The sequence below is a fragment of the Saccostrea cucullata genome, unplaced genomic scaffold (assembly GCF_032062105.1).
Source record: "Saccostrea cucullata isolate Sc308-1 unplaced genomic scaffold, CSIRO_AGI_Scuc_v1 ctg5591, whole genome shotgun sequence".
Lineage (NCBI taxonomy): Eukaryota > Metazoa > Mollusca > Bivalvia > Ostreida > Ostreidae > Saccostrea > Saccostrea cuccullata.
This window is the reverse complement of record NW_026929602.1, coordinates 1,959-27,134: the sequence shown is the minus strand read 5'-3', so window position 1 is coordinate 27,134 and position 25,176 is coordinate 1,959. Positions and strand designations below refer to the sequence as shown.

Genomic DNA, 25,176 nt, shown 5'->3' with positions numbered 1-25,176 from the left:
CCTTTTCGTCAGATGTTGCATCCTTTTCTTCTTCGTTGCCCTGTTGTTGCGGTGGTTCAGGTCCGAATCCATAGATCTTAGGCTCTAGATCTTCAGTCACCAGAATATTTTGTGCAGCAAGTCTTTTGTGCACAAGCTAAAATATGTAAAAATAACTGACTTAGTGGTCAACTAATTTTAAGACAGTTTATAATTTATATACATGTATATGAAAGGCTACCAATCAATACAGGGCCTATCATTATCTATCTGTACAAATATTTTGTCAATATACAAAGAGCTTTATTATATACACTATTGATTTAAATATTGTTAAATTATTTTTCAAATACATATACTTTGCTATCCAATCTAGGGAGCCCCTGGCATCCCTAATCAGGGTTATTATAGGGGGACATCTGCGGATGTCATTGCCCCACGTTATCTTGTTACCATGTTTTCATTGAATAAAGTATTATTTAAAAAAAGACAGATCCTACTTCGATTCGAGGAATGCTATTCCCTTAGTGATTCCATAGACATTACGATGTAGTTGTTCCTCTGTGCCTTCTGCCCAAGCATTTTTCTTTTGTAACAACCAATCTCGAAGTTGTCCCCTCTCACAGTATTCTAGAACCATGAATGGACCAACTGCAAAACGTGGTTATACAATTTTATCATCCAGGTTAAAACAGCAAAATAAAATGATGTGTTAAACCGTTAAAAGCTACTTTTGAAAGGGACTTCAAAATGTATGTAGAAATAATTCTAGCATTCTTTTTGTAAAACAACAAAATAAAATGACATTTTATGTCAATGACAATGAATTTTTGAAACACAGTAAATAGTGATAACTAACATGCTTCATTATCGATGATAGCGACGAGGAAATGAACAATATTTGGGTGTTCTCCAACTTCTTTCCAAAAAAGTAAATTTTTGCTTTCATCATCAACATATTTTCTTCACTGTAGCCACTTATATAAAAGGTGCGAAAGTTTATCTTCATTGAGAATTTAACTTCAGTTGAATGAAAACTTTTCACTACATGAAAAATTGTTCAGCCAACAAACAATAGAAAAAAAATAAAATCCAAATCTCAGCTGTAAATTGTGCCTTAAACGAAGAATGGACGAAGCCTTTAGTAAGCATAACATAAATGTATTATAATATCCTTTTTAACATTTGCGTTTTGAATTAAATTAAACAGCATTTAAACTCTAAACGAGAGAAATGCTTATAGTATTTAGCCGACTACCCTTTGGGTGCAATTCCTTTAGATCTTCTTTAATATTTTACATATACCCCGGTACTCATATTTAAACTGTGCAAGACATTGCATTACTTTAATAAAGAAAAGCAACCAGTGCAACGTCTGAAACAGTATTTTGAAACTTGCATGTACAACTTAATCGAGCCCCTTCAACTTATATTGTATCATTATAAAGCTTTAAACCCTTGAGCAAGAGGAATATTTATATTTATTACACACTTAGTAATAAATACAGGTTTTTTGCATATGCGATATGGCTGACGTCACAATAGCCGTATCAACCCTGCAGGGCTGATATGGATTTGCGGGGCTGATATCCGTATCAGCCCTGCAAATCCATATCAGCCCTGCAGGGCTGATAGGCTATTGTGACGTCAATATCACACCCTTAGTAAATTAAACCACAATAACAGTACTTGTACTCATACACAATTTTTGGTGGGTTCATATTCTCTTAATTTTAACTTTTTGAAAATAAGGTTAATCTTAATTTACAAATACATGTAATACTATAGAATATTTTCTACCGGGTAATTACGGATCAAGTGCATTGAAATAGAAATAGAAACAAACCTAAATCTTATGAGACATTAGACTATGTACATGTATGTAAGAAGTCCATGCATGATTATTTACTTATTTTCTTCTCAACTGTATTTTATTACTAAGTATGTAATAAATATAATAAAACATACCCTTTTCCACATCACATCCTGTATCAGCCCTCGACCAATATCAGCCCTCGGGCCTTCGGCCCTCTGGCTGATATTGGTGTCTCGGGCTGATACAGGATGTGATATGGAAAAGGGTATGTATTATTCTCTATATATCTTTGTGCCTATCTGTGCTTATCACCTCCTAAAGTAATTCTAAAGTAAGCCCATAATTTTTTTTTAAAAATAATCAATTTTTGAGCTTACAATTTATTTGCTGCTGTTTATGTATATGGCTACTTGTATAATATTTTTATGTAAAAGTTACTTTTCAAAGTCTTTGCTACGATTAATTGTTTAGACATGATATTTTGTGGTTGGTATCTGGCTTTATAGATGTCTGCAAATCTTCCACTCATTAACAATTTCGAAACTCGGTAATATCCAATTGTCCCTTTTATTGAAATCCATTTGGCCATATACGTATATATCATCACAATCATAGCCAGGATTCTGCAGACAAAAGATTTACATTATTATCACTCTGAGAAAAAAAATACTTAAAACTTCATTATTACTTAAAACATATGTATTTTACATTTATCACCGAATATTTACAATTTCGGCGATATCACTCGAGCAAACTGATTGAACACATCATAAAAACAAAAAAAAAAATCTAGACAGTTATCACTTACATTGTCTGTTAATCTATTTGCGATGTTCTTTCTGACCACTGTTACCCTGCATTGAATGTCTTCTCTGACCACAGTTAAACGTCCAAGGCGCTATAGAACCACCATGGCGGCAATTACACCCAACATTTTTAAAAAACGCTAAAATATTAAGCCTGGTATCGGATACTTGGATTTGATTGACATTTAGTTTTTTGTCGTTGTGTATATCTTGTGTACCTTGTCTGGGGATCGTATCGACTATCGAATTAACATTTGGGCCTTTGATGCCTAACCGCATATGCCAACGTGATAAATAAAGAACCAAAGCGTTCTTTTTTAATTCACGAGAATATGCTCTAAATGTAATCAATCTGTCAAATGATTAAATAAGAAAATCATGTTTATATATTATTATATTAATTTTAGAAGGGGGGGGGGGATTTCACTATTACAATCGATAATCTTAAATTTAATTGTCAAAACATGAGTTTACGTACATTTATTCCACCATAACTAGCAAAATAAACCGACGCGAGTTTGAAGTATCATGGAAAGAACTAAAATTATTTTATATTTATTTTTAAATTTAACACAAACCTGTACGTTTCGCTTTTCGTCGAGACATGGTGATGAAGTTTCGGTATTACCGTAGATCCGTTTTTTTTTTCGCGATGATCTATTTTTCGTATTTTTTGCGACCATTTTTAATTCCCAAAATATAAAACATGCAGAAATTATATCAGCTAAAATGTGACATAAAATATACCATTTTAAACAAAAAAAACTTTAAATCGTAAAAAATAACTTACGCAAAATAAAAACTGTACTAATCTACCCCTTTTTCGCAAAATTTCCAACACGCGAAAAAACCGGATATACGGTATAACCAGTTTTAGAAGAGATATTTAAACAATAAAATGCTTTCTTTGTTTGTTATTACTGGAATTAACGGAACCAGCTGTTGCAGAAAAAATACGTAACCCGCGTAAGCGGGTTATGTAAACTTTTTCTGCAATAGCTGCGACCGTTTAATTCCAGTAATAACATACAAAGAAAGACATTTTATTGTTTATATTTATATCTGTTTAAATAATCATTTAAAGAAGGATTAAAAAAGTTTAATGATTGTATTAATGATGCGAACGTCTTTATACGTTTCATTGATGGAACAGCCACTGATCAAGAAATCTGTACAGGCGACATGCCTAATGTAGTTCATGCAGTGATTAACGCAATGGGTTTTCTTAAGAAATAAAGGAGAAAATATTCAGTGGATGTAAATATTAGTCGAATTATAACATCTTGCTTTGCATTATGAATCCCGAAAGAAAAAAGTACGCTTCAGGTGATTCCATTCACGTTTCACATATACATGTACAAAGCGGTCGGGGAATCATCCTAGGTCCGAAGCCCTGGTGATTTACAGACCATGCGTTATGGAAAAATCACGAAGGATTTATCTTTAATAAAATTTATTTAGACTATTATATTTCTTAATAGTTTATCCTCAACAGCATTTATAAGTTTAATTGTTATTCATCGAGAGATTTATGACCCGATTTCTTCTTTTGTTTTGAGTACACGACCGCCAGATTACAACGACCGATTTTAGTGCGATATTCGTAATAACATTTGATTAACAAACACAGTATATTGAAATTGCGGAATAACTAAGAATGTTAATTTTAAGAAATTGAGAAGGATTCTGTCCGCAACAAAAACATGCTTTATTTCATGTATTTCAATTGACCTACACATTAAAAAAACAGCTTCGTTTTTGCAATTTCATAGGAAAACGCATACAGGTAATACACTCAGGTAACACCCTGTGTATATAGGTAGCTTTACACAAGCCAGTGTCGTTCCCTGGGGGCTTCTCAGCCGCTTCGATTAAGCTCCACCCCACATCAAACTTACCTGAGGAAAACCTACCGGTTGAAAACTTTGGCCTTTATTCTAAACTATTGCATATTCCAAAAACTGATGTTACCATACTGTTTTGTTTGAGAGAGAGAGAGAGAGAGAGAGAGAGAGAGAGAGAGAGAGAGAGAGAGAGAGAGAGAGAGAGAGAGAGAGAGAGAGAGAGAGAGAGAGAGAGATGCATAATTATATATTTTATTACTAAAAGAAATTCCTGCTATTGCTCCCCCGGTCAGAGTAGTTGGTGCCTCGGCTGTTTTGAAGTGTAGAAATACAGGATCACTCCTCTGAGGACCATATTCTGTTACAAAGGACAGGTTGTAACTTGTTTCTGGATCCAGTCCTGTCAAATCAAACCAGTCGGCGTCCTTATCTACAAATCGGACGTGAACTTGACCACTGGATGATTGGAACTGTACTATAAATTTTGACCTCTCGTAACAAGTTGGATGTACGATCCAATTCAGACGAACGCCGTTGTCATAGGTTGCAGTTATAGTTAAATTTATTGGACCAGAGTCTAAAGAGATGAAGTACATATATAAGGAACCAGAAACATAAACATGATGTTAATGCAAATAGCATGCATTATATTTAGATCTGAACACCGTTTCGTTTACATATTAAACTCTAAAGATTATACATATACATGTACATGTAATAATGCCTTACATTCATCCATGCCGTTAAGGGAAGCTACATCTGTTATCTGAAAAAGGAATTGAAATGAGGTCAGAGCAAAACACATATTTAACAGAGTACGTTAAAGATTTCTAGTATCGAAGGTTGTTTAATCTTCTCACGGTTTGGATGTAGGAAGTTGGTAGCATTGCCATGTTGTACACGGTGAGATTTAGTAAGACAAACTCCTGGGCGAATTTTTCCTTCGACACAACCATCCAGCAGTTATTGATGTCCAGATCATGACGGTAATAAAAGAAGCTTCCTACGGACGTCGTGTATCCGGTCTTAAATCCAGGATCCACCTACAGTAACAATAAACCACCAGAAATCATTTTAGTCTTATATTTTTTCTATCAATTTTGTTTTATATTTTATATATATATATATATATATATATATATATATATATATATATATATATATATATAAGCACTAAAAAACCAACAACACTGTATATCCTAAATGTCGGATCTACCAAGTAGATACAAGGTCACGGATGGAAATTTATATAAAGCACTAATAATGACCGGATTTCTTTCTTTATTAGTGTTCTTAAAAATTTCCAATTCATCATGTAATTAAGTATGTAAATATCTAGTGTTTAGTAGTTTAGAAGTAGTGCTAGTTGTTTTTGTTTCTCTTTTTCCTTTGTTCTTATGACTATTTAACTTTTTTCTTTGTCCTGAGGAAGGGACAGGGCGTCCCGAAAATTTGACAATTTTTATTGTTCGTGTCGTTGGTCATTTTTGGTGCTTTATATATATATATATATATATATATATATATATATATATATATATATATATATATATATATATATATATATATATATATATATATATATATATATATATATATATATATATATATATATATTGTTTTATATTTTTTATATCAAATAAAAAATATAAAACAAATATTCAAAACAAAATTCCTCACTTCCGTTTTATTTCCTGGAATATCGCTTTCATGGAATAATTTGTTAGTACTGTTAGATCTCAGTTCCACGTGTATTTTATGTATACCACTCTGTCTGTCTAACGCGTCTACCTGTAGGCTGAGAAAACAATTGAGCTGTAAATGGCGGTCTTAATTTTTAAATGACTTAGAAATTTATCCTTTTAATTTCACTGAATTGAAAAGAATTAATTCAGAAAATTGAGAAGTTTTATTTCTTACCGACTGGAGAAGGCAAATGTGGCATTATTGACGTTCTTTGTAAATGTAACATCAGAGGGTTTTAAACTCTTTGGTGAGCTTGAATCGAAGAAAATCTTTGACAAGTCGACTTTCGTATTCCCCATGATGTCAGTGGCTTTGACCCAGAAATTAATGGTATCGCCATCTTTTCTTTCAATGTTGAATGTCTGTGTTTCAGAAAATGTATCATTCACCCTATACCAGGTTTGTGGGGTTTTATCTCCCTGATTGCCATGTCTGTAGAAATATTCAAATTTCACGATGCCGTGAACATTCCGGATCTCCGCAAGTGTTCTTTTTCCTGAGTTATCATCAAGTTGGTCTGGAACTTGTTTTTCATATTTTGCTTCATAATCGAAATGTCTATAATGTGTTACTGGATTTAAAAGTTTATTGTCGTCATGAAATTTGTTTTGGAAGTGTCCTTTCCACGACATAATGATGTTGTTGCTGAGATTATTCTGCCACTGATAGTTAGTTTCAGATGCTGCACTCTCTGCCTTGAATGGTAGTTCAGACAGAGTAATATTTGAACTGGGGTCATATAAGACCAAGGTGCGGGCGTACTGTGTATTGTTGGCTCTATCTATTACATTAAGTACCAAGGAATACATCCCTGCCCTCTTAGGGGTATAGGTGTAACTTGTTTCCAATGGCGTCAGGAATATTTCCTCATCTGGACGCCAGGGATTCGGTTCTGCTAGGTTGGTTGTGTTCAGCTTCAGCTGATACACCTGTATTTTGTATTCTTGGATTCCAGAAAGCTCATCTTCCCAGTTTTGCCATGATAATTCCAAAGGTGACTTATCAAAACAAATAAAGAAAGAGATATTTATTCAATTCATATTTTTACATTCAGTAAGGCTTTATGTATAGTTTCGTTGTACTTTCTTGTTGATTTGCATACATTGAATTATTTCTTAGAGTTGAATAAGACCATTGTACCTTTGTAATATCCTCTGATACATCAAAAGCTATTGTCTCACAAGCCCTATCTAGAAGACAATGATATGGCTTCACCAAATCAAACCGAAACATTGTAGATTTTGTAGACATCCGCCCGATAAAAAAGTCCTTGTTTACAGATGACCCTATTAATTCTCTAAAGCCCCCGTTCTCGGTAAAAACGGTCAGGGTTAAACTAAGCAAAATACAAACAAATGTTAGATATACTAATATATACTTGAAATTTTTCGAATATTTGAAATGAAATAGATATTTGTTAAGAAAGCAATAAACTTAAAATCAATCAGAACAGATTTTTAAAAAAGCCATCTTTTTAAAAAAAATTCCTGAAAAATAGGCTTTTTAATAATTGCAACGAAGGGACCAATAATACAATATTTTCACGTATTTTTTTTACACAAATTGTAAAGAAAAAATTGTGTTTTACTTGTCTCCATTTTCTAGCTGTCTGTCAAAATTTACATCCGTGTAGTTACAGTGAAATACATCATCGTTTGGGTTGAGGGGACCCGGCTTGCTTTCACAGTCGATGGTATCATTTCTACTTATAAAGGGTTTGTCTTTATCTAGTAAGACAGATTAGAGTACAAAATTAACTCCTGTTTCAACGATAATTTATATTACATCATATTATCCACCTTTTTTGTCATTTCAAGAGATGTTAATTATCATAAATTCACCTATTCCTCCCACATTGTGAAGAATAAGGTTAATTCTTCCGGAAATGATTCCCATTTTAAATTGTTTGACATATTTAGGAATGGTTAAGTTATCTGGTGCTGAGAAGATGGCCGCAAATGTGACGTTGATATAGTTGTATTCATTTTGGTTTACCCACATTGTATCTACTTTTGTAGAGTTTGGTTCAGATGAATCGATTACAAATCGGTACAGTTCCCTCCTCTTACCAGTTTTTTCCACATAAGCGAGAATGAAGGTACATTGCGTAATAATTGGACTCATCTCTGACGTCACTGTAAACATAGATTCTCATGGATCATATATGAAGGACACTTTGATCAGAAAAGTTAACATTGCCTTTGGCTTAGTGTGCAAAACTTTTGTAAAATTAATGAAGTTAACACAGAGATGATGTAAACTTGCGGACATATATATATATATGTATATGCCACCTTAACTACAGTAGCTTACTTGTTTTACAGCGTTGATTTCCATCCCTCCCAGTAAACCCTTGATGACATTGACAATCTACTGAGTTATCACACGTGCCGGGGAAGCAGGGCGATTGGTAGGAACATAGAGCTGTAACACAAAAACATCAAGGTTCGTCTTATAATATTTTCATTTTTAAATGCGTGTACTTTGATAGCAATATCTTACAAGCATTTTAAGCCCAGTTTACACGCTCTGCTTTTGCAGCTGCTTTTTTGGTCTGCATTTTACTCTGCAAAGCAAACAAAGAGTTTACACCTGTTATGTTTTCTGAATGCAAAGATGCAGTGAAAATGACGACAAGACAACGAGCACGTTTTCTGACTCTGTATTCTGTAGAACGGAAATCACAAGTGGCGCCTTGCGCATACTCAAACAATAGTGTATGTAAAATCAATCAATCAAAGGGCAATAACTCTTATAACAAAATTAGCAAGATAATGTAACATCTCCCCTTTTAACAAAAAAATCAGTCACTTAATTCATGTACAATCATCATATTGCATTTAACACTGTCAAATTGAAAATCATAAGTGTCCATATCTGTATATAAAATTCTGATTCACAATGAACATATTAACCATATTTAATGGACATACATATGCAAATAATGTAGACTGATATGACGATTAATTAAGGTAACAATTGATTGACAAATTGATTACATAGAAGGAATGATTTTTGGTTTTACAACTCTTCCAGACCTAGTTACATATTGTTTTGATTGCTCTGGGGCCTTAGGTGAGTTACCTATGTCAGGATTTTCTCCAGGTTGCACATCATTACCAGAATTCACATTAGGGGTATCACCTGGCAAAGGCTCATGTTTGAAAACATCATACTGGGGAAGAGCAAGCTCTTCTGGCTGGGGAGCCTCATTTGTTTTATGGAGAAATCTCCTATTGCGCCTATACAAAGAACCAGCAGGTGTCTTGACCAAATATGACCTATTCCCATGTGGTTGCATTATAATGGCTGGGGTCCATTTTTTATCATTCAGCTGAACCCTAACTGAATCACCCGAGTTGAGAGGCTTAAGAGGTCGAGCTGATCTATCATGGTAGACCTTTGACTTGTCATGACTGACTTGTAACTTTACCCTAATCTTGTCTGTGTCATGATAAAAGGGCTTAAGGCTTTCCTGAACAATAGGGATGTTTGACCTAAGTCTTCTGGACATTTACAGTTGTGATGGGGAAAGTCCTATGTCCAAGGGAGTAGTCCTGTATGTCAAAAGGGCCAAATTAATGTCTTGTCGGTCAGCCTTACACTTAGTAAGAATGCCCTTAATGGTTTGTACTGTCCTTTCAGCAAGACCGTTAGATCTAGGGTACCTAGGGCTTGAAGTGACATGCTGAAAGTTCCACTCTTTGGAAAAATCAGCAAATTCATAACTGGAATACTGTGGACCATTGTCCGAAACAAATTTTTCAGGTATACCATACCTTGCAAAGACTTCTTTGCACTTTGTGATGATAGTGGAACTATGAGTATTGGTTAGCCTGAAAACTTCAAAATACCTACTATAGTAGTCAACAAACAGAACATATTCCTTGTCATCCCATAGGAAGAGATCCGAGGCAATTGTCTGCCAGGGGTATGAGGGAATTTCATGAGATTGCAAAGGTTCCTTAGAGTTGGAATTCCTAAATTCTAAACAAACGTTACAGTTCAGTATTAGGTCTGTAATGTCCTTCGTAAGTCCTGGCCAGAAAACTATGTCACGCGCTCGTCTCAGGGTTTTTTCAACACCAGTGTGACCCACATGTAATATTTTTAAGAGCTCTGTCCTGAGGTCATGGGGAATTACTATTCTAAGACCCTTCATAATGAGCCCATTCTCTACTGACAATTCATCGCGGAAGTTCCAGTATTCCTTAATGGGGTCTGGGCAATCTCTGTGCAAGTCTGGCCAACCTTCCAAAATAAATTTGGTTAAGGTTTGAAACTGTGGGTCTGATTCTGTAGACAACCTAATCTGTTCTAGACGACGGTCACTGACCTGAATATTTTCATGAACCAAATGTACCTGAGCCTCAATGCCCTTGGAGAGCTCTGGCATTGTGTGAGGTAAGTACTTCCTAGAAAGTGTATCTGCTACAGGAATCTGTTTTCCTGGAACATGAACAAGCTTAAGGTTGTATCTCTGCAATTGCAGAATCATGCGCTGTAAGCGGGCAGGGGCAGTAAGTATAGACTTCTGCATAATAGACACTAATGGCTTGTGGTCTGTTTGGATGCACACCTCACGCCCATAAACATAATGATGAAAATGCTTACACCCAAACAGAATAGCTAACATTTCCTTTTCAATTTGTGCCTAGTTAATTTCTGATGGGGTAAGTGATTTCGAGGCATAAGACACAGGCTTGCCTTCTTGTAAGAGAGTAGCTCCAAGACCAAATTTGGAGGCGTCGACTTGCAATACAGTATCTTTGCAAGGATCAAAATAGGCCAATACTGGGCCTGGTGACCTTGTGATTATGTCCTTGACCTTAGCAAAAGACTCTTCTTGGGCTGGGCCCCAAACAAATTCAGACCTTTTTGACAACAATTGTCGCATGGGGCTAGTAGTATCAGCCAAGTTTGGTGCAAATTTGGATAGGTAGTTTACCATACCCAGTACTGTCTCGAGTTCATTACGATTTTCCGGTGGTTTCATGTCTTTGACAGCTGAGATCTTTTTAGGGTCCGGCTTGACGCCATCTGCAGAAAGTAAGTGACCAAAGTACTCGACTTGTGTCTGACCTACATCGAGCTTCTCATCATTGAGCTTAATGCCCATTTCTCTTGTGCGCTGAAGAGCGGCTTTCAAATTGCTATCGTGCTCAGCACGGGTCTTCCCGTAGACAAGAATGTCATCGACTATAGCAACAACACCTTTGAGACCTGCATAACAGTAGTCAATCTTGCGCTGAAATTCATCCTGCGCAGATTTCAGGCCAAAGGGTAATCTGAGGAAGCGATACCTACCATAGGGAGTATTGAAAGTAGTAAGATAGCTTGAGTCGTCATCAAGCTTAATAGTCTAATAACCTGAGCGCGCACCAAGCTTGGTGAAATAACGTGCACCAGATAACTCCGGTAAAATGTCATTGAGAGTTTTCAAGGGGTAATGGGGTCGATGAATGACCTTGTTTAGATCCCTGGGGTCAAGGCAGATTCGTAAAGCTCCAGATGGCTTCTCGACAACAACCATGGAGTTTACCCAATGTGTGGGGGTGTCGACCTTAGCAATGACCTGTAACTTCTCCATCCTGTCTAACTCAGTTTTTACCCTGTCACCCAAAGTCTGTGGTATTCTACGAGGGGGGTGGACAGCAGGTATAGCATCGGAATCTACATGAATAGTACATTCCCCTGGGAATAACCCTAACCCTTCAAAGATATCCTTAAAATGTGTCAAAACAGTCTCTCTGTCTAGTACACTGTCTGAAATGGGGTCTGTTAAAGTCGACTTAATGTCAAGGAATTAACAAACCTAACAAGTCCCATATTCATACATGATGAAAGTCCGAGGATAGGTGGGGCATGTCTACTGTCAGGGTCAACAACATGAAACTGTGTGTAAAATATCTTGTCCCCAACCTTAACAGCTACTTTACAAGAACCCAGTGTCTTAACTGGTGACCCATCATAACCAGACAAATCAGATGACGGACTCAATTGATCAGCAACACCTAGTTGTTTATAAGTAGATACTGGTATAACATTAACTTGTGAGCCAGTGTCGAGCTTACATTTGACAGGTACATTATTTGGACCTATTGTAACATGTGTAAATGCTTGATTTTGTTCATATGACACATCAGATTTGTTAAGAGCATGAACTACACTGATACAATCAACAAACAAATCAGTAAAATTGTCATTAGAGCTGTGACTGTATAAAGGATATTCTGCTCCAGTTGTGTGCTGCTCGCGAACTTCATGAACTTTCTTGCTACGACAAACTTTAGCGAAGTGGTTCCGTTTAATGCAAAGCTTGCAGGTTTTCCCGTACGCAGGGCACTTCTCCTTTTTAGTATGTTTGTATCCACAGTTCGGACATACAGGTTTACTGGATGCATGGCTTGCGGCTGCGTCACTATACCGTTTCGGTTCAGGTTGACTGGTGCTATGGCCAGTTTTGGAAGTCTTGTGGGAATCACGATTTCCTGGCGGTAGTCTAGATGTAACCGCGTGAACTTCCTGTGACGTGGTACCCATCGACTTAAGCTGCTCCTGTGAGTATTCGTGGTTCTGGGCGATTTGGATGGCTTTATCCAGAGTAAGCTTGTCACCTTCATTTATAAGCTTTTCGCGAATCTTGGCGGAATTTGTCCCAAACACAATCCTATCACGGATCATCTCGTCTGCATCGTGATACTGACAGTCTTTAGCTAACAAACGGAGTCTGGTGACAAACTGCTCAATCGACTGCTGACCTTGAACCTCGTTATTGAACTTGAATCTGCTAAACACAGGGTTGAGCTTAGGCTGCACATACGCCCTAAAACGCTTGTAGTAAGTGTCGAGCTTTTTCTTGTCGTCGTTAGTCAGAGTCCACGTATTATACACATCACGACCTTTGTCGCCTACCCAAATAAGTAAATAACTTATCTTAACAGTCTCATCTTTCTCTTTCAATGGGCCATCAAATATAAGTTGCACGTGCTGTTGGAATTTTTTCCAGCTGTCGACCAAATTTGTCGAGGTCCAATCCATACATGGCATAGGTATGCCTGTAAGATCCATTTTTACGAGACTTCTGTAAATTCTGACACCATGTTATGTTTTCTGAATGCAAAGATGCAGTGAAAATGACGAGCACGTTTTCTGACTCTGTATTCTGTAGAACGGAAATCACAAGTGGCGCCTTGCGCATACTCAAACAATAGTGTATGTAAAATCAATCAATCAAAGGGCAATAACTCTTATAACAAAATTAGCAAGATAATGTAACAACACCAGCTGCTAACCTTGCCTGCTCTCACTTTAAATCCATATAGTTTCATATCAGAATGGTCAGTTACGTCTGCTTTGCAGACTGAAAAAGAGCAAGTTCTATTCTGTCTGCTTACATGCCTGCAGTGCAAAACTCTTGTTTACATGCTCTGCTTTTGCAGCTCTGCTTCGAAGCAGCTGCAAAAGCAGAGCGTGTAAAATCTTTTCTATCTATAGTATAAACCATACATCATAAATGTTATTTTTAAATAAATTAGTAATGTTTTTGTAAGAACTGGTATGTCCAGTCGGCGCAACCTCGAACACGAAGATTTTTCGACCTCAGTGTAACTAACTCTTTTGATATGAATAATTGACATCCTTAAATCCCGTTAATTCAGGTATGTAATAGGACACTATTGTTCCATAAAATATGGAATTCTTATCTCATTCTGGAAGTTCTATTAGAAGTTATCGCAAATTTTTCATGGACTGCTTAGACAAACAAAGCCTTGAAAATGACGTCAAAAGGGGGAGTGGTTTCCTTTTCCAACATTCTATAAGGTTTTGCCCCTGAAAAAACTGGTTTAGACCTAGGAAATGTTTCATCGGGATACGGAGATATAACATGTATCCAGAGTACTTGTTTTTTTAATGCCAAAAGAGATTCACAGAGAAAAGGGATGCACAGTTAATGTCGATTTGTAGTCGTAGTCAAGGTATGAAAAATCAATCACGTCAAAAAATGACGATGATCATGTGATGTAGAAATTAATTTCAAAAGGCAAAACATGCTGGCACAATCAAGCGAGTACCTCTCCTAATGAATGAATCCATTTTCAAGATTATGTGCATTGAAAGCCGCTGTTCATGACATTGTAAAGTCATATAAACAAGACGGGTTTAATTCCTCACTCGGCTCCAGGGAATCTCATCAAAATAAGTGTACGTATGAGGTAGAAGAAGCGGACGTTGACAAACAATGACGGCAGGTGATCATATAATGTCGTTTTTATCTCATAATAATTTGGCAAATAATGAACGTATCAGACAAAAAATTTCAAAAATTCTTAATTCTTTGATGCTTTATGTTCCTTATAAAGGACAAGTCTTAAATAAGGCTTATCTGTGGTCCACGGTTACTCGTCAAATTTCGAACATTTTTCAAAAACCTTAAAAATTAAATTTTATTACTAACTGATCATGTCTTTATTATTTGAGTCATCATCTAAAAATGTCAAATAATAGATATACACAGTATACGAAGCTGCGTGCTGAAGTTAGGGTCCTTTGATTTTCGTGAATATCAAAAGAAATCACTGACAGGTACACACTTTAAAGCTTTCGTAAACACCGAGTACATGTTAAAGAGTCGAGTTTGATGTGTATATTATATGTGTAAAGGTTGAGTAAAAATATCTTTGTTGAACAACCTTGTGCTCTATTTTTCTAACTAAAAGTATTGTGATTTTGAACCTCTTCGCTGTCTTCATTTACATGCGATTAACCTCTTTATGACCTTCGAGAATCAAAACAAGCCACGTGGATTTCTGTCGTTACGGGAAAATGCCCGCAGTAAACGTGCTAGCTAGTGCTCAGTTGAAACGTCAACAGTTTTTATTCCAAGTGAGATCTCGCAAAAGTTGACCAATATTCATTCAGTTCGAACCGGAAAGCCGTCTTTACCCGAGTATACCCGATAGACCGGACGTATTTCATAGCGGTCCGGATTTATTTCTTTAATTATAGTGTTCTTAAAAATTTCTTTAAAGTCCTATAATATTTCAAAATTTATAATAGATCATGATTCATATTTTAAAATATCCCTGCTGTATTATTTTTCTTTGATTACTCTTTATCAAGTATAGTTACGCCATATTGAGAGAATGAAACAATGTACGATTTACTGATTGTCGTAATTAATTAGCATAATTAATTCGTTCAATTATGTAAATCGCACTTCACCCGAGTATACCCGATAGACCGGACGCATTTCATAGCGGTCCGGATTTCTTTCTTTATTAGTGTTCTTAAAAATTTCCAATTCAACATGTAATTAAGTATGTAAATATCTAGTGTTTAGTAGTTTAGTAGTAGTGCTAGTTGTTTTTGTTTCTCTTTTTCCTTTGTTCTTATGACTTTTTAACTTTTTTCTTTGTCCTGAGGAAGGGACAGGGCGTCCCGAAAATTTGACAATTTTTATTGTTCGTGTCGTTGGTCATTTTTAGTGCTTTATATATATATTATATATATAAATGGAGCAATATATTACATTGCCTAATAGGATCTTAAGTAATTCAGCAAGACTTAATTTAAACATGTAAATTTTATATCGTTTCAGTTCCATTTATTAGAGGCATGGCTGTAGATACTATAAAGTGAAAATTAGTAAATTAGTCGAATTTGGCGTTGCTCCATGATCCCATTTTTGCTGTTCTAAATTTTTCATAATTTTTATAAATATGAAGATATGTTCCAATTTTTTTATTCAAATTATTCGAATTTGTTGTTAAGTTATGTGTACGAAATTTGGATATGATATGAGGTTACTTAAAAAAGTTAAAACAAAAGTCTACAATTTTTTTAAATGACCCTCGTATTCATTGAAATGTCAATCAATATTACGATTTTATTGTTTAAAGCGTTTGAAATTGAAATACAGCTCTATTGGATAATAGTTGAGCAAAATTTTTACTTTCAGTACATTGTATAAGAGATCTTTTTCCAAATAAAAGCATTCCACATCAGGAATGGATAACTGACTTACGTATATTGCAGTTGGGGCCCGTGTATCGGCCTGGTGGACAGCGACATGTATTTGGACTCACGCAGACACCCTCATTTTGACAAGCTGGATTACATACGGCTGTGATAATTGACATAAAATCATTAAAACCGATTCATTGAGTACAGTAATGTCACCAAATTGAAAAAAAAAATTTGATCACATTTTGTCCAGCGTCCATCTATCTGTGCGTAAACGTTTTTTTACATTTCTCTTCTCAAAAACCATTGGTGCAATTTCCATCGAACTTGCCACTAAGTATTCCCGGGTGAAAAAAATTCAAGTTTTTTAAATAAAGGGTCACACCCTTTTCAAAGGGGAGATAATTACGCAAACATATAAGTGAAAAATTAATGGCATCCTTTAAAATTTTTCTTCTCAAGAACCACTGGACCAAGAAAGATGAAACTCAAATTGAATAATTCTCAGGTAGTGTAAATTCATGTTTGTTCAAAAGATGACCCCCAGGGGAAGGGTGGGGCCACAATGGACGATCAAAGTTTTACATAGGAATACATAGGAATTTTTTTTAAAAAAGATCTTCTTCTCAAGAACAACAACGCCATGATTGTTCATATTGATATGGAAGCATCCTTGGATAGCGAAGATTCCAGTTTGTTAAAACCATGACCCCCAAGGGTAGGGTAGTACCAGATTAAAGAAGGGGATCAAAGTTGTACATATATTAAACTCATCTGAAAAAAGTTAAAAATTAATAACATGATATGTTTTTTTTAAAGATTAAATGTCCAAACCTTAAAATCCTTTATCGGGGGATGATTAGGAACATATAGGAAAAATCTTTTTAAAAAAATTCTTCTCAAGAACAACAAAGCCACAATTAGTCATTTAAGCATTGAGTTCAAAGTTTTTGATGTCGTCGGTCTTATAACACAACTGGCCGTGCCGACAAATTGAATACCGCAAGTTAGCGCAGTATTACGAAAGCCCAGAAGGCTCATTCGAGATTCAAGATTCGAAATACGATATTCGAAATTCGAGATTCAAAATTCGAGTTTCGAAATTCAAGATCCAAACTAACCAATCAAAAGCGGGTTCAACTTTTGATTACTTCCCTTTGTTACGTTTTTACTATCAAGAAATCGTTGAATATATTTATAACAAATGTATCATTTGCTAAAATGATAATGCAAGAAAAAATGTTTTATGTATTAAAACGAAATAAAATTAAAATCTGGATTATGTTTTGAAAAATACATATATAATCTTATTTTTCTAATTTAACAAAATAGTAAATACGTATATATGGAATGTTATATGGTCTTATCGTTGACCTGCGGAACAAATAGGTCAACTAAAGTTATTGCATCAGATCATTGCTGATGGAGAATATTGCATTTGATTATAATTAGGTTCCAATTTTTTTATTCAAATTATTCGAATTTGTTGTTAAGTTATGTGTACGAAATTTGGATATGATATGAGGTTAAATAAAAAAGTTAAGACAAAAGTCTACAATTTTTTTAAATGACCCTCGTATTCATTGAAATGTCAACTAATATTACGATTTTATTGTTTAAAGCGTAGAAAATTGAAATACAGCTCTACTGGATAAAAGTTGAGCAAAATTTTTAGTTCCAGTACATTGTATAAGAGATCTTTTTCCAAATAAAAGCATTCCACATCAGGAATGGATAACTGACTTACGTATATTGCAGTTGGGGCCCGTGTATCGGCCTGGTGGACAGCGACATGTATTTGGACTCACGCAGACACCCTCATTTTGACAAGCTGGATTACATACGGCTGTAATAATTGACATAAAATCATTAAAACCGATTCATTGAGTACAGTAATGTCACCAAATTGAAAAAAAAAATTTGATCACATTTTGTCCAGCGTCCATCTATCTGTGCGTAAACGTTTTTTTACATTTCTCTTCTCAAAAACCATTGGTGCAATTTCCATCGAACTTGCCACTAAGTATTCCCGGGTGAAAAAAATTCAAGTTTTTTAAATAAAGGGTCACACCCTTTTCAAAGGGGAGATAATTACGCAAACATATAAGTGAAAAATTAATGGCATCCTTTAAAATTTTTCTTCTCAAGAACCACTGGACCAAGAAAGATGAAACTCAAATTGAATAATTCTCAGGTAGTGTAAATTCATGTTTGTTCAAAAGATGACCCCCAGGGGAAGGGTGGGGCCACAATGGACGATCAAAGTTTTACATAGGAATACATAGGAATTTTTTTTAAAAAAGATCTTCTTCTCAAGAACAACAACGCCATGATTGTTCATATTGATATGGAAGCATCCTTGGATAGCGAAGATTCCAGTTTGTTAAAACCATGACCCCCAAGGGTAGGGTAGTACCAGATTAAAGAAGGGGATCAAAGTTGTACATATATTAAACTCATCTGAAAAAAGTTAAAAATTAATAACATGATATGTTTTTTTTAAAGATTAAATGTCCAAACCTTAAAATCCTTTATCGGGGGATGATTAGGAACATATAGGAAAAATCTTTTTAAAAAAATTCTTCTCAAGAACAACAAAGCCACAATTAGTCATTTAAGCATTGAGTTCAAAGTTTTTGATGTCGTCGGTCTTATAACACAACTGGCCGTGCCGACAAATTGAATACCGCAAGTTAGCGCAGTATTACGAAAGCCCAGAAGGCTCATTCGAGATTCAAGATTCGAAATACGATATTCGAAATTCGAGATTCAAAATTCGAGTTTCGAAATTCAAGATCCAAACTAACCAATCAAAAGCGGGTTCAACTTTTGATTACTTCCCTTTGTTACGTTTTTACTATCAAGAAATCGTTGAATATATTTATAACAAATGTATCATTTGCTAAAATGATAATGCAAGAAAAAATGTTTTATGTATTAAAACGAAATAAAATTAAAATCTGGATTATGTTTTGAAAAATACATATATAATCTTATTTTTCTAATTTAACAAAATAGTAAATACGTATATATGGAATGTTATATGGTCTTATCGTTGACCTGCGGAACAAATAGGTCAACTAAAGTTATTGCATCAGATCATTGCTGATGGAGAATATTGCATTTGATTATAATTAGGTTCCAATTTTTTTATTCAAATTATTCGAATTTGTTGTTAAGTTATGTGTACGAAATTTGGATATGATATGAGGTTAAATAAAAAAGTTAAGACAAAAGTCTACAATTTTTTTAAATGACCCTCGTATTCATTGAAATGTCAACTAATATTACGATTTTATTGTTTAAAGCGTAGAAAATTGAAATACAGCTCTACTGGATAAAAGTTGAGCAAAATTTTTAGTTCCAGTACATTGTATAAGAGATCTTTTTCCAAATAAAAGCATTCCACATCAGGAATGGATAACTGACTTACGTATATTGCAGTTGGGGCCCGTGTATCGGCCTGGTGGACAGCGACATGTATTTGGACTCACGCAGACACCCTCATTTTGACAAGCTGGATTACATACGGCTGTAATAATTGACATAAAATCATTAAAACCGATTCATTAATGTCACCAAATTGAAAAAAAAAATTTGATCACATTTTGTCCAGCGTCCATCTATCTGTCCGTAAACGTTTTTTTACATTTCTCTTCTCAAAAACCATTGGTGCAATTTCCATCGAACTTGCCACTAAGTATTCCCGGGTGACAAAAATTCAAGGTTTTTCAAATAAAGGGCCACACCCTTTTCAAAGGGGAGATAATTACGCAAACATGTAAGTGAAAAATTAATGGCATCCTTTAAAATTTTTCTTCTCAAGAATCACTGGACCAGGAAAGATGAAACTCAAATTGAATAATTCTCAGGTAGTGTAAATTCATGTTTGTTCAAAAGATGACCCCCAGGGGAAGGGTGGGGCCACAATGGACGATCAAAGTTTTACATAGAAAAACAGGATTTTTTTTTTAAATTCTTCTCAAGAACAACAACGCCATGATTGTTCATATTGATATGGAAGCATCCTTGGGTAGCGAAGATTCCAGTTTGTTAAAATCATGACCCCCAAGGGTAGGGTAGTACCAGATTAAAGAAGGGGATCAAAGTTGTACATATATTAAACTCATCTGAAATAAGTTAAACATTAATAAACGTGTTATGTTTTTTTTTAAATTAAATGTCCAGACCTTAAAATCCTTTATCGAGGGATGATTAGGAATATATAGGAAAAATCTTTTTTTTAAAAATTCTTCTTAAGAACAACAAAGCCACAATTAGTCATTTAAGCACTGAGTTCATATTTTTTGATGTCGTCGGTCTTATTAGTGGAGTGACAATCCTAGAAAAAGATGCTTAGTTTTCGAGTTTAATGGACCGGCATACCCTACGGCTGAAAGTTATATTTTATAAAAGAGACATTCCTCCTCATACATTTTCGCCCGGTCGTAGAGTTTTCCCAAGTCAAATTTTTTTTAAACTTGCGATTAAAGTGAAAAGAGGGGGGGGGGTATATAAGTCGTTTATTTTACTTGCTGATAATGTTCTTTTTCAAAGATTAATTATTGATATTTAAAGAAATACTAATTTGTGTGTCAAAGGAAAGCTACAGGTATCTAAATTGACAATGCAAAATTAATCAGGAATATTATCCCCCCCCCCTTCTTTAAAAAAACAAATCTTATGTTTTATTATAGAAACTGCGTTAATTTCAACAAAATATATTCAGTACAATTATTTCATACAATATTAATAACGAATGTTTACTTAAGTGTTAGAAAGATATATAAGACAAAGATTTCGGATCAAATAAACCGCACTTTTTAAAGACGTCCTCACACTAAGTCTTGTATTCTACTTGATCTAAAAAATGTGTAGCTGGAAACGGATTATAGAATCCCATCATATCTAAGACAAGGACTCAATCGATCAAAATATTGCTAAATATATTAAATTGGCTTCTATTATTAATAATATAACGCTATTATTCAGTTTGAATGTAAATTAATTAGCATTTGAAAGTCATTTCCTTTTTTTCAATTAAAAAAATGTAAAACAATATAAAGAGAGATTTTTTCAATTTGATTTGAATGACATCTTGTGTGTTTGCCTTTTGCTTTATAAACAATACAGTTAACGGCAATATATAAGAAAAAATATTTGCAGTAGGATTTGATGTATAATTTCGACACAAAAAGAGGTTAGAAGTTAGTGCATATATCCTGTTGATGACATACATAAAAGCTTGATATAAAACATAAAAATGATAAAATATTTGAAATAATTTGATAAGGGATACAGGATTTTAGGTTGGGGATTTATTTTTCACATGTACATACTGCCAAAATGTTTATAATGTAAAATTACTTTAAGGAAGCTGGGAAGGGGGGGGGGGTTCATAAATTAACCACAAATTATCTACCAGATTTAATTTAATTTTTTAGAAATGATATTTTAAGCTGTCAGCTATCATTTAACAAGGAAAAATTTGATACATTTTAGTTTTAAAATTTGGACATTTCTGAATATCTTTATATAGATCTCTTCTTCTAAAGGAGCTTAAAATAGTCTGAAAATGGCCACAACCGCCAGCCCCTTTAAGACTATAATTCATCCTGAGAATTTCCATTCCCAGTACTTGTTATATCCACTCTACAAACTTCAAACATAAATATATTTTTGTGTAACTAAATGACATAATGAAAATGTTGGAAAAAATTCCATCAGAAAAGAATTTTCAGTCAATATATTTGCTTGTTTTCCATTTTCGTTAGCCAAACTGCTTGTTATTAGGCTGTTCTTGAAGCTTATATGGTGTAAATCAGATGTGGATACTAGTACTTCGATTTTGTAGAAACTTTAAGAAAATTAGAAATCTCAAAATTTTACCAAAAACAGTTACATCAAAACGTAGTATGACTTTTCACTTTCACTTCATGCAACCATTCCCTCCTATAAAGAAAAATCCAGACTTTTTCACCATTAAAGACAGCTGCTCTTTCAATAACAAGAGGCTCAAGGGCCTTGAATCGCTCTTTTGATAAAATGTACAATCTATCACTTCTATTTGAAGCCTCTTACTCTATGTCAAGATGCATAGTTGCATCAACTGACAAAGTTGATGATTCTTAGCTAGTTAGGACTGAAGAAATTTTAATAAAGCTATAAAAGAAACCATAAGTAGTTCATCGTGACCTACTTTAATACTGAAGCTTTCTGAGGACTCAAGATGCATCAATAGACAAAGATTGAAGATTCTAAGTCAATAGTCAATAAGTACTTGAGATAGTCAAAAGTAAGTCACTTTGACCTACTTTTTCATCTACATTCTTGGAAAAACCAAAATGCATCAACTGACAAAGTTTGATTATTCCAAGCCAATAAGTACTGGAGATACTTAATTATAGCCATAAAATGTTAAAAGTAGGTCACTGTGACCTAATTTTTAGTAGGCGATTTTGGAAAGCCCAAAATACATCAACTGACAAAGTTTGATGATTCTCAGCCAATATGTATCCGATATATTCAAAAGTAGGTCACCATGACCTACTTTTTGGTCATCACTCTCTGAAAACCCAAGATGCATCAACTCACAAAGTTTGATGATTCTAAGCTTATAAATACCTAAGATACTTAAATAAAGCTATAAAATGTCAAAAGTAGGTCACCATGACCTACTTTTTGGTCGTCACTCTCCGAAAACCCAAGATGCATCAACTCACAAAGTTTGATGATTCTAAGCTTATAAGTACCTAAGATACTTAAATAAAGCTATAAAATGTCAAAAGTAGGTCACCGTGACCTACTTTTTGGTCGTCACTCTCAGAAAACCCAAGATGCATCAACTCACAAAGTTTGATGATTCTTAGCCATTAAATACCGAAGATACTTAAATAAAGCCATAAAATGTCAAAAGTAGGTCACCGTGACCTACATTTTAGTCAACATTTTTCAAAGTCCCAAGATGCATCTGCTGACCAAGTTTGATGATCGTAGGTCTGAAGGTAATCAAAATATGCCTTTTAAACAATATGAAAACATATGCCTGCAAAATTCAAAAAGTAGGTCACAGTGACCTACTTTTTCATAAATATGTTTTAAGGTCCCAAGATGCAGCAATTTACAAGATTTGATGATTCTAATCCTCTCAGTGTCTGCAATAATGGGATTAAATGTTTTAAAAAGGATAAGTCATAAAGTTCAAAAAGTAGGTCAAGGTGACCTACTTTTAAGTTGATGTTGTTCAAGGACCCAAGATGCATCAACTAACAAAGTTTGATGATCATAGGCCTTAAAGTGTCCAAAATATGCCTTCAAATCAATTTGAAAACAAATGCCCGCAAAATTTAAAAAGTAGGTCACCGTGACCTACTTTTGTATTAACATGATGTCAAGTCCAGAGATGCATCAACTTACAAGATTTGATGATCCTAGTCTTTATAGTAAGCAAAATATCGTTTTTAATCAGTGTAAATTTTGGTCAACATTGAAGTGACCTTGAGACCACGCCCTTTGCCCTAGGGTCATGCCTTGAACAATTTTTAATCTTCAACATATTCTGATCCTTGTGTGTAAGTTTGGTGAAATTCTGCCTGGTGGTTCTGGAGAAGAAGATTTTTTAGCAACCAGTACTTTTGGTTTTGTTTTCCTGATTATCTCCCCTTGTTTAAGGGTCCCAACCCTTATTTTAGTATAAATGGTAGCCCTTGGGCCAAGGATACCCTGTGACAAATTTGACACTGATTGGCCAAGGCGTTCTTGAGTTATGGCCCATTTTCTAAAAAGTTAACGCACACCGCACACCGCACGACGCACACCGCACACCGCACAAATGGCCATAGCATTAGCTCTTTGGGCCTTTGGCTCAGAAGAGCTAAAAATACTATAAGACAAACCTTTCATTTTACAGACAGACAAACAGACATGCTTATTCAACTTTTCGTTCCTTTTCCATGAAATCAATATATTCACCGAATAAATAAAATTCCTATACAAATATACATTATTTTCACGAAGTCCTTCAACTTTTCTTTATATGTACAATATTATGGTCAGATTTCATTCATTGATCTTTGATCTCCTTTTATTTTAAATTTTGACCATAGAATTTTCTACGACCGGAAAAATTATTGCTTGATAATATATCTGACCAAAAAAGTACAAATCAGCCGTAGGGTAGGGTGGTACATTAAAGTCAAATTTCTGATGGTCTTGTTTTCAGATTGAATATAACACACCTGGCCGTGCCGACAAATTGAATACCGCAAGTTAGCGCAGTATGCTAATTTGTCGACACGGTCAGGTGTATTATAGGACAGACGGCATCCAAAAATATGAATTCAATGCTTATGTTTACATTCTCTAATTTTCCCTCTTCATTATTCTTTATTTCGTTAATCTTTAATGTGAATTTAGGGCCCTTCAAAATCGGTGTGCCTAATAGACATACGATCCGTTTGTGACATACGAAGTTTAATAACGCAAACGAACATTGCGAGGAAAAAAAGTGACAAATTAATTTTAAACGCACAATTGTTTTTTTAACGTCAATTTAACAGGAATATAATTTTTTAATTAAATTCAGTCAAAACTATGTACATTTTGTGTTCTAGAGTATTGAAGTGCAGATATTTCCTACTGTGTATTCTAACGCGCGGTGACAAGGTTTTGCATGTGTTAAAGAGATTTGAGCGTCGTGGATTTCTAATGGATTTCATGAAGAAAATTCACGGTCTCAAGCCACGGTTCGGCATCCGCATATAGCTCTCTCCTACCCGTGGCTGTTTGATCACAAAAAACTGTCGTAACCTTGAATATTGACTTCATATTGACTTCATATTCAGCCAATGCAATTGAAATCATCAGGTGACATTAACAGTATACAAGAAATATTTCGTAAACTGCGAAAGGTCGCGTCAAAGTTCACTTTCCGACTATGCTTTGTTCGCATTGGTCAATATTTTAATGAACTACGAAAAATTCTCTTCTCACTCAACCACGGCCAAAATGGGGAGAGGAT

The 25,176-nt window shown here is 34.8% G+C and overlaps 1 protein-coding gene across 1 annotated transcript; it reads right to left on the bottom strand.

Annotated features, from left to right (window-relative positions):
- On the bottom strand, window positions 1–19,689 carry LOC134281378 (uncharacterized; the record flags this gene model as incomplete). Its single annotated transcript, XM_062763852.1, has 14 exons — window positions 1–136; window positions 480–630; window positions 4,705–5,022; window positions 5,175–5,211; window positions 5,306–5,488; window positions 6,126–6,243; window positions 6,366–7,189; window positions 7,332–7,527; window positions 7,780–7,918; window positions 8,033–8,326; window positions 8,505–8,615; window positions 16,219–16,317; window positions 17,905–18,003; window positions 19,591–19,689. Coding segments are annotated over 14 exons (2,708 nt in total), but the record flags the coding sequence as incomplete, so codon positions are not given.
- Between the last annotated feature and the right edge of the window lie 5,487 nt (window positions 19,690–25,176).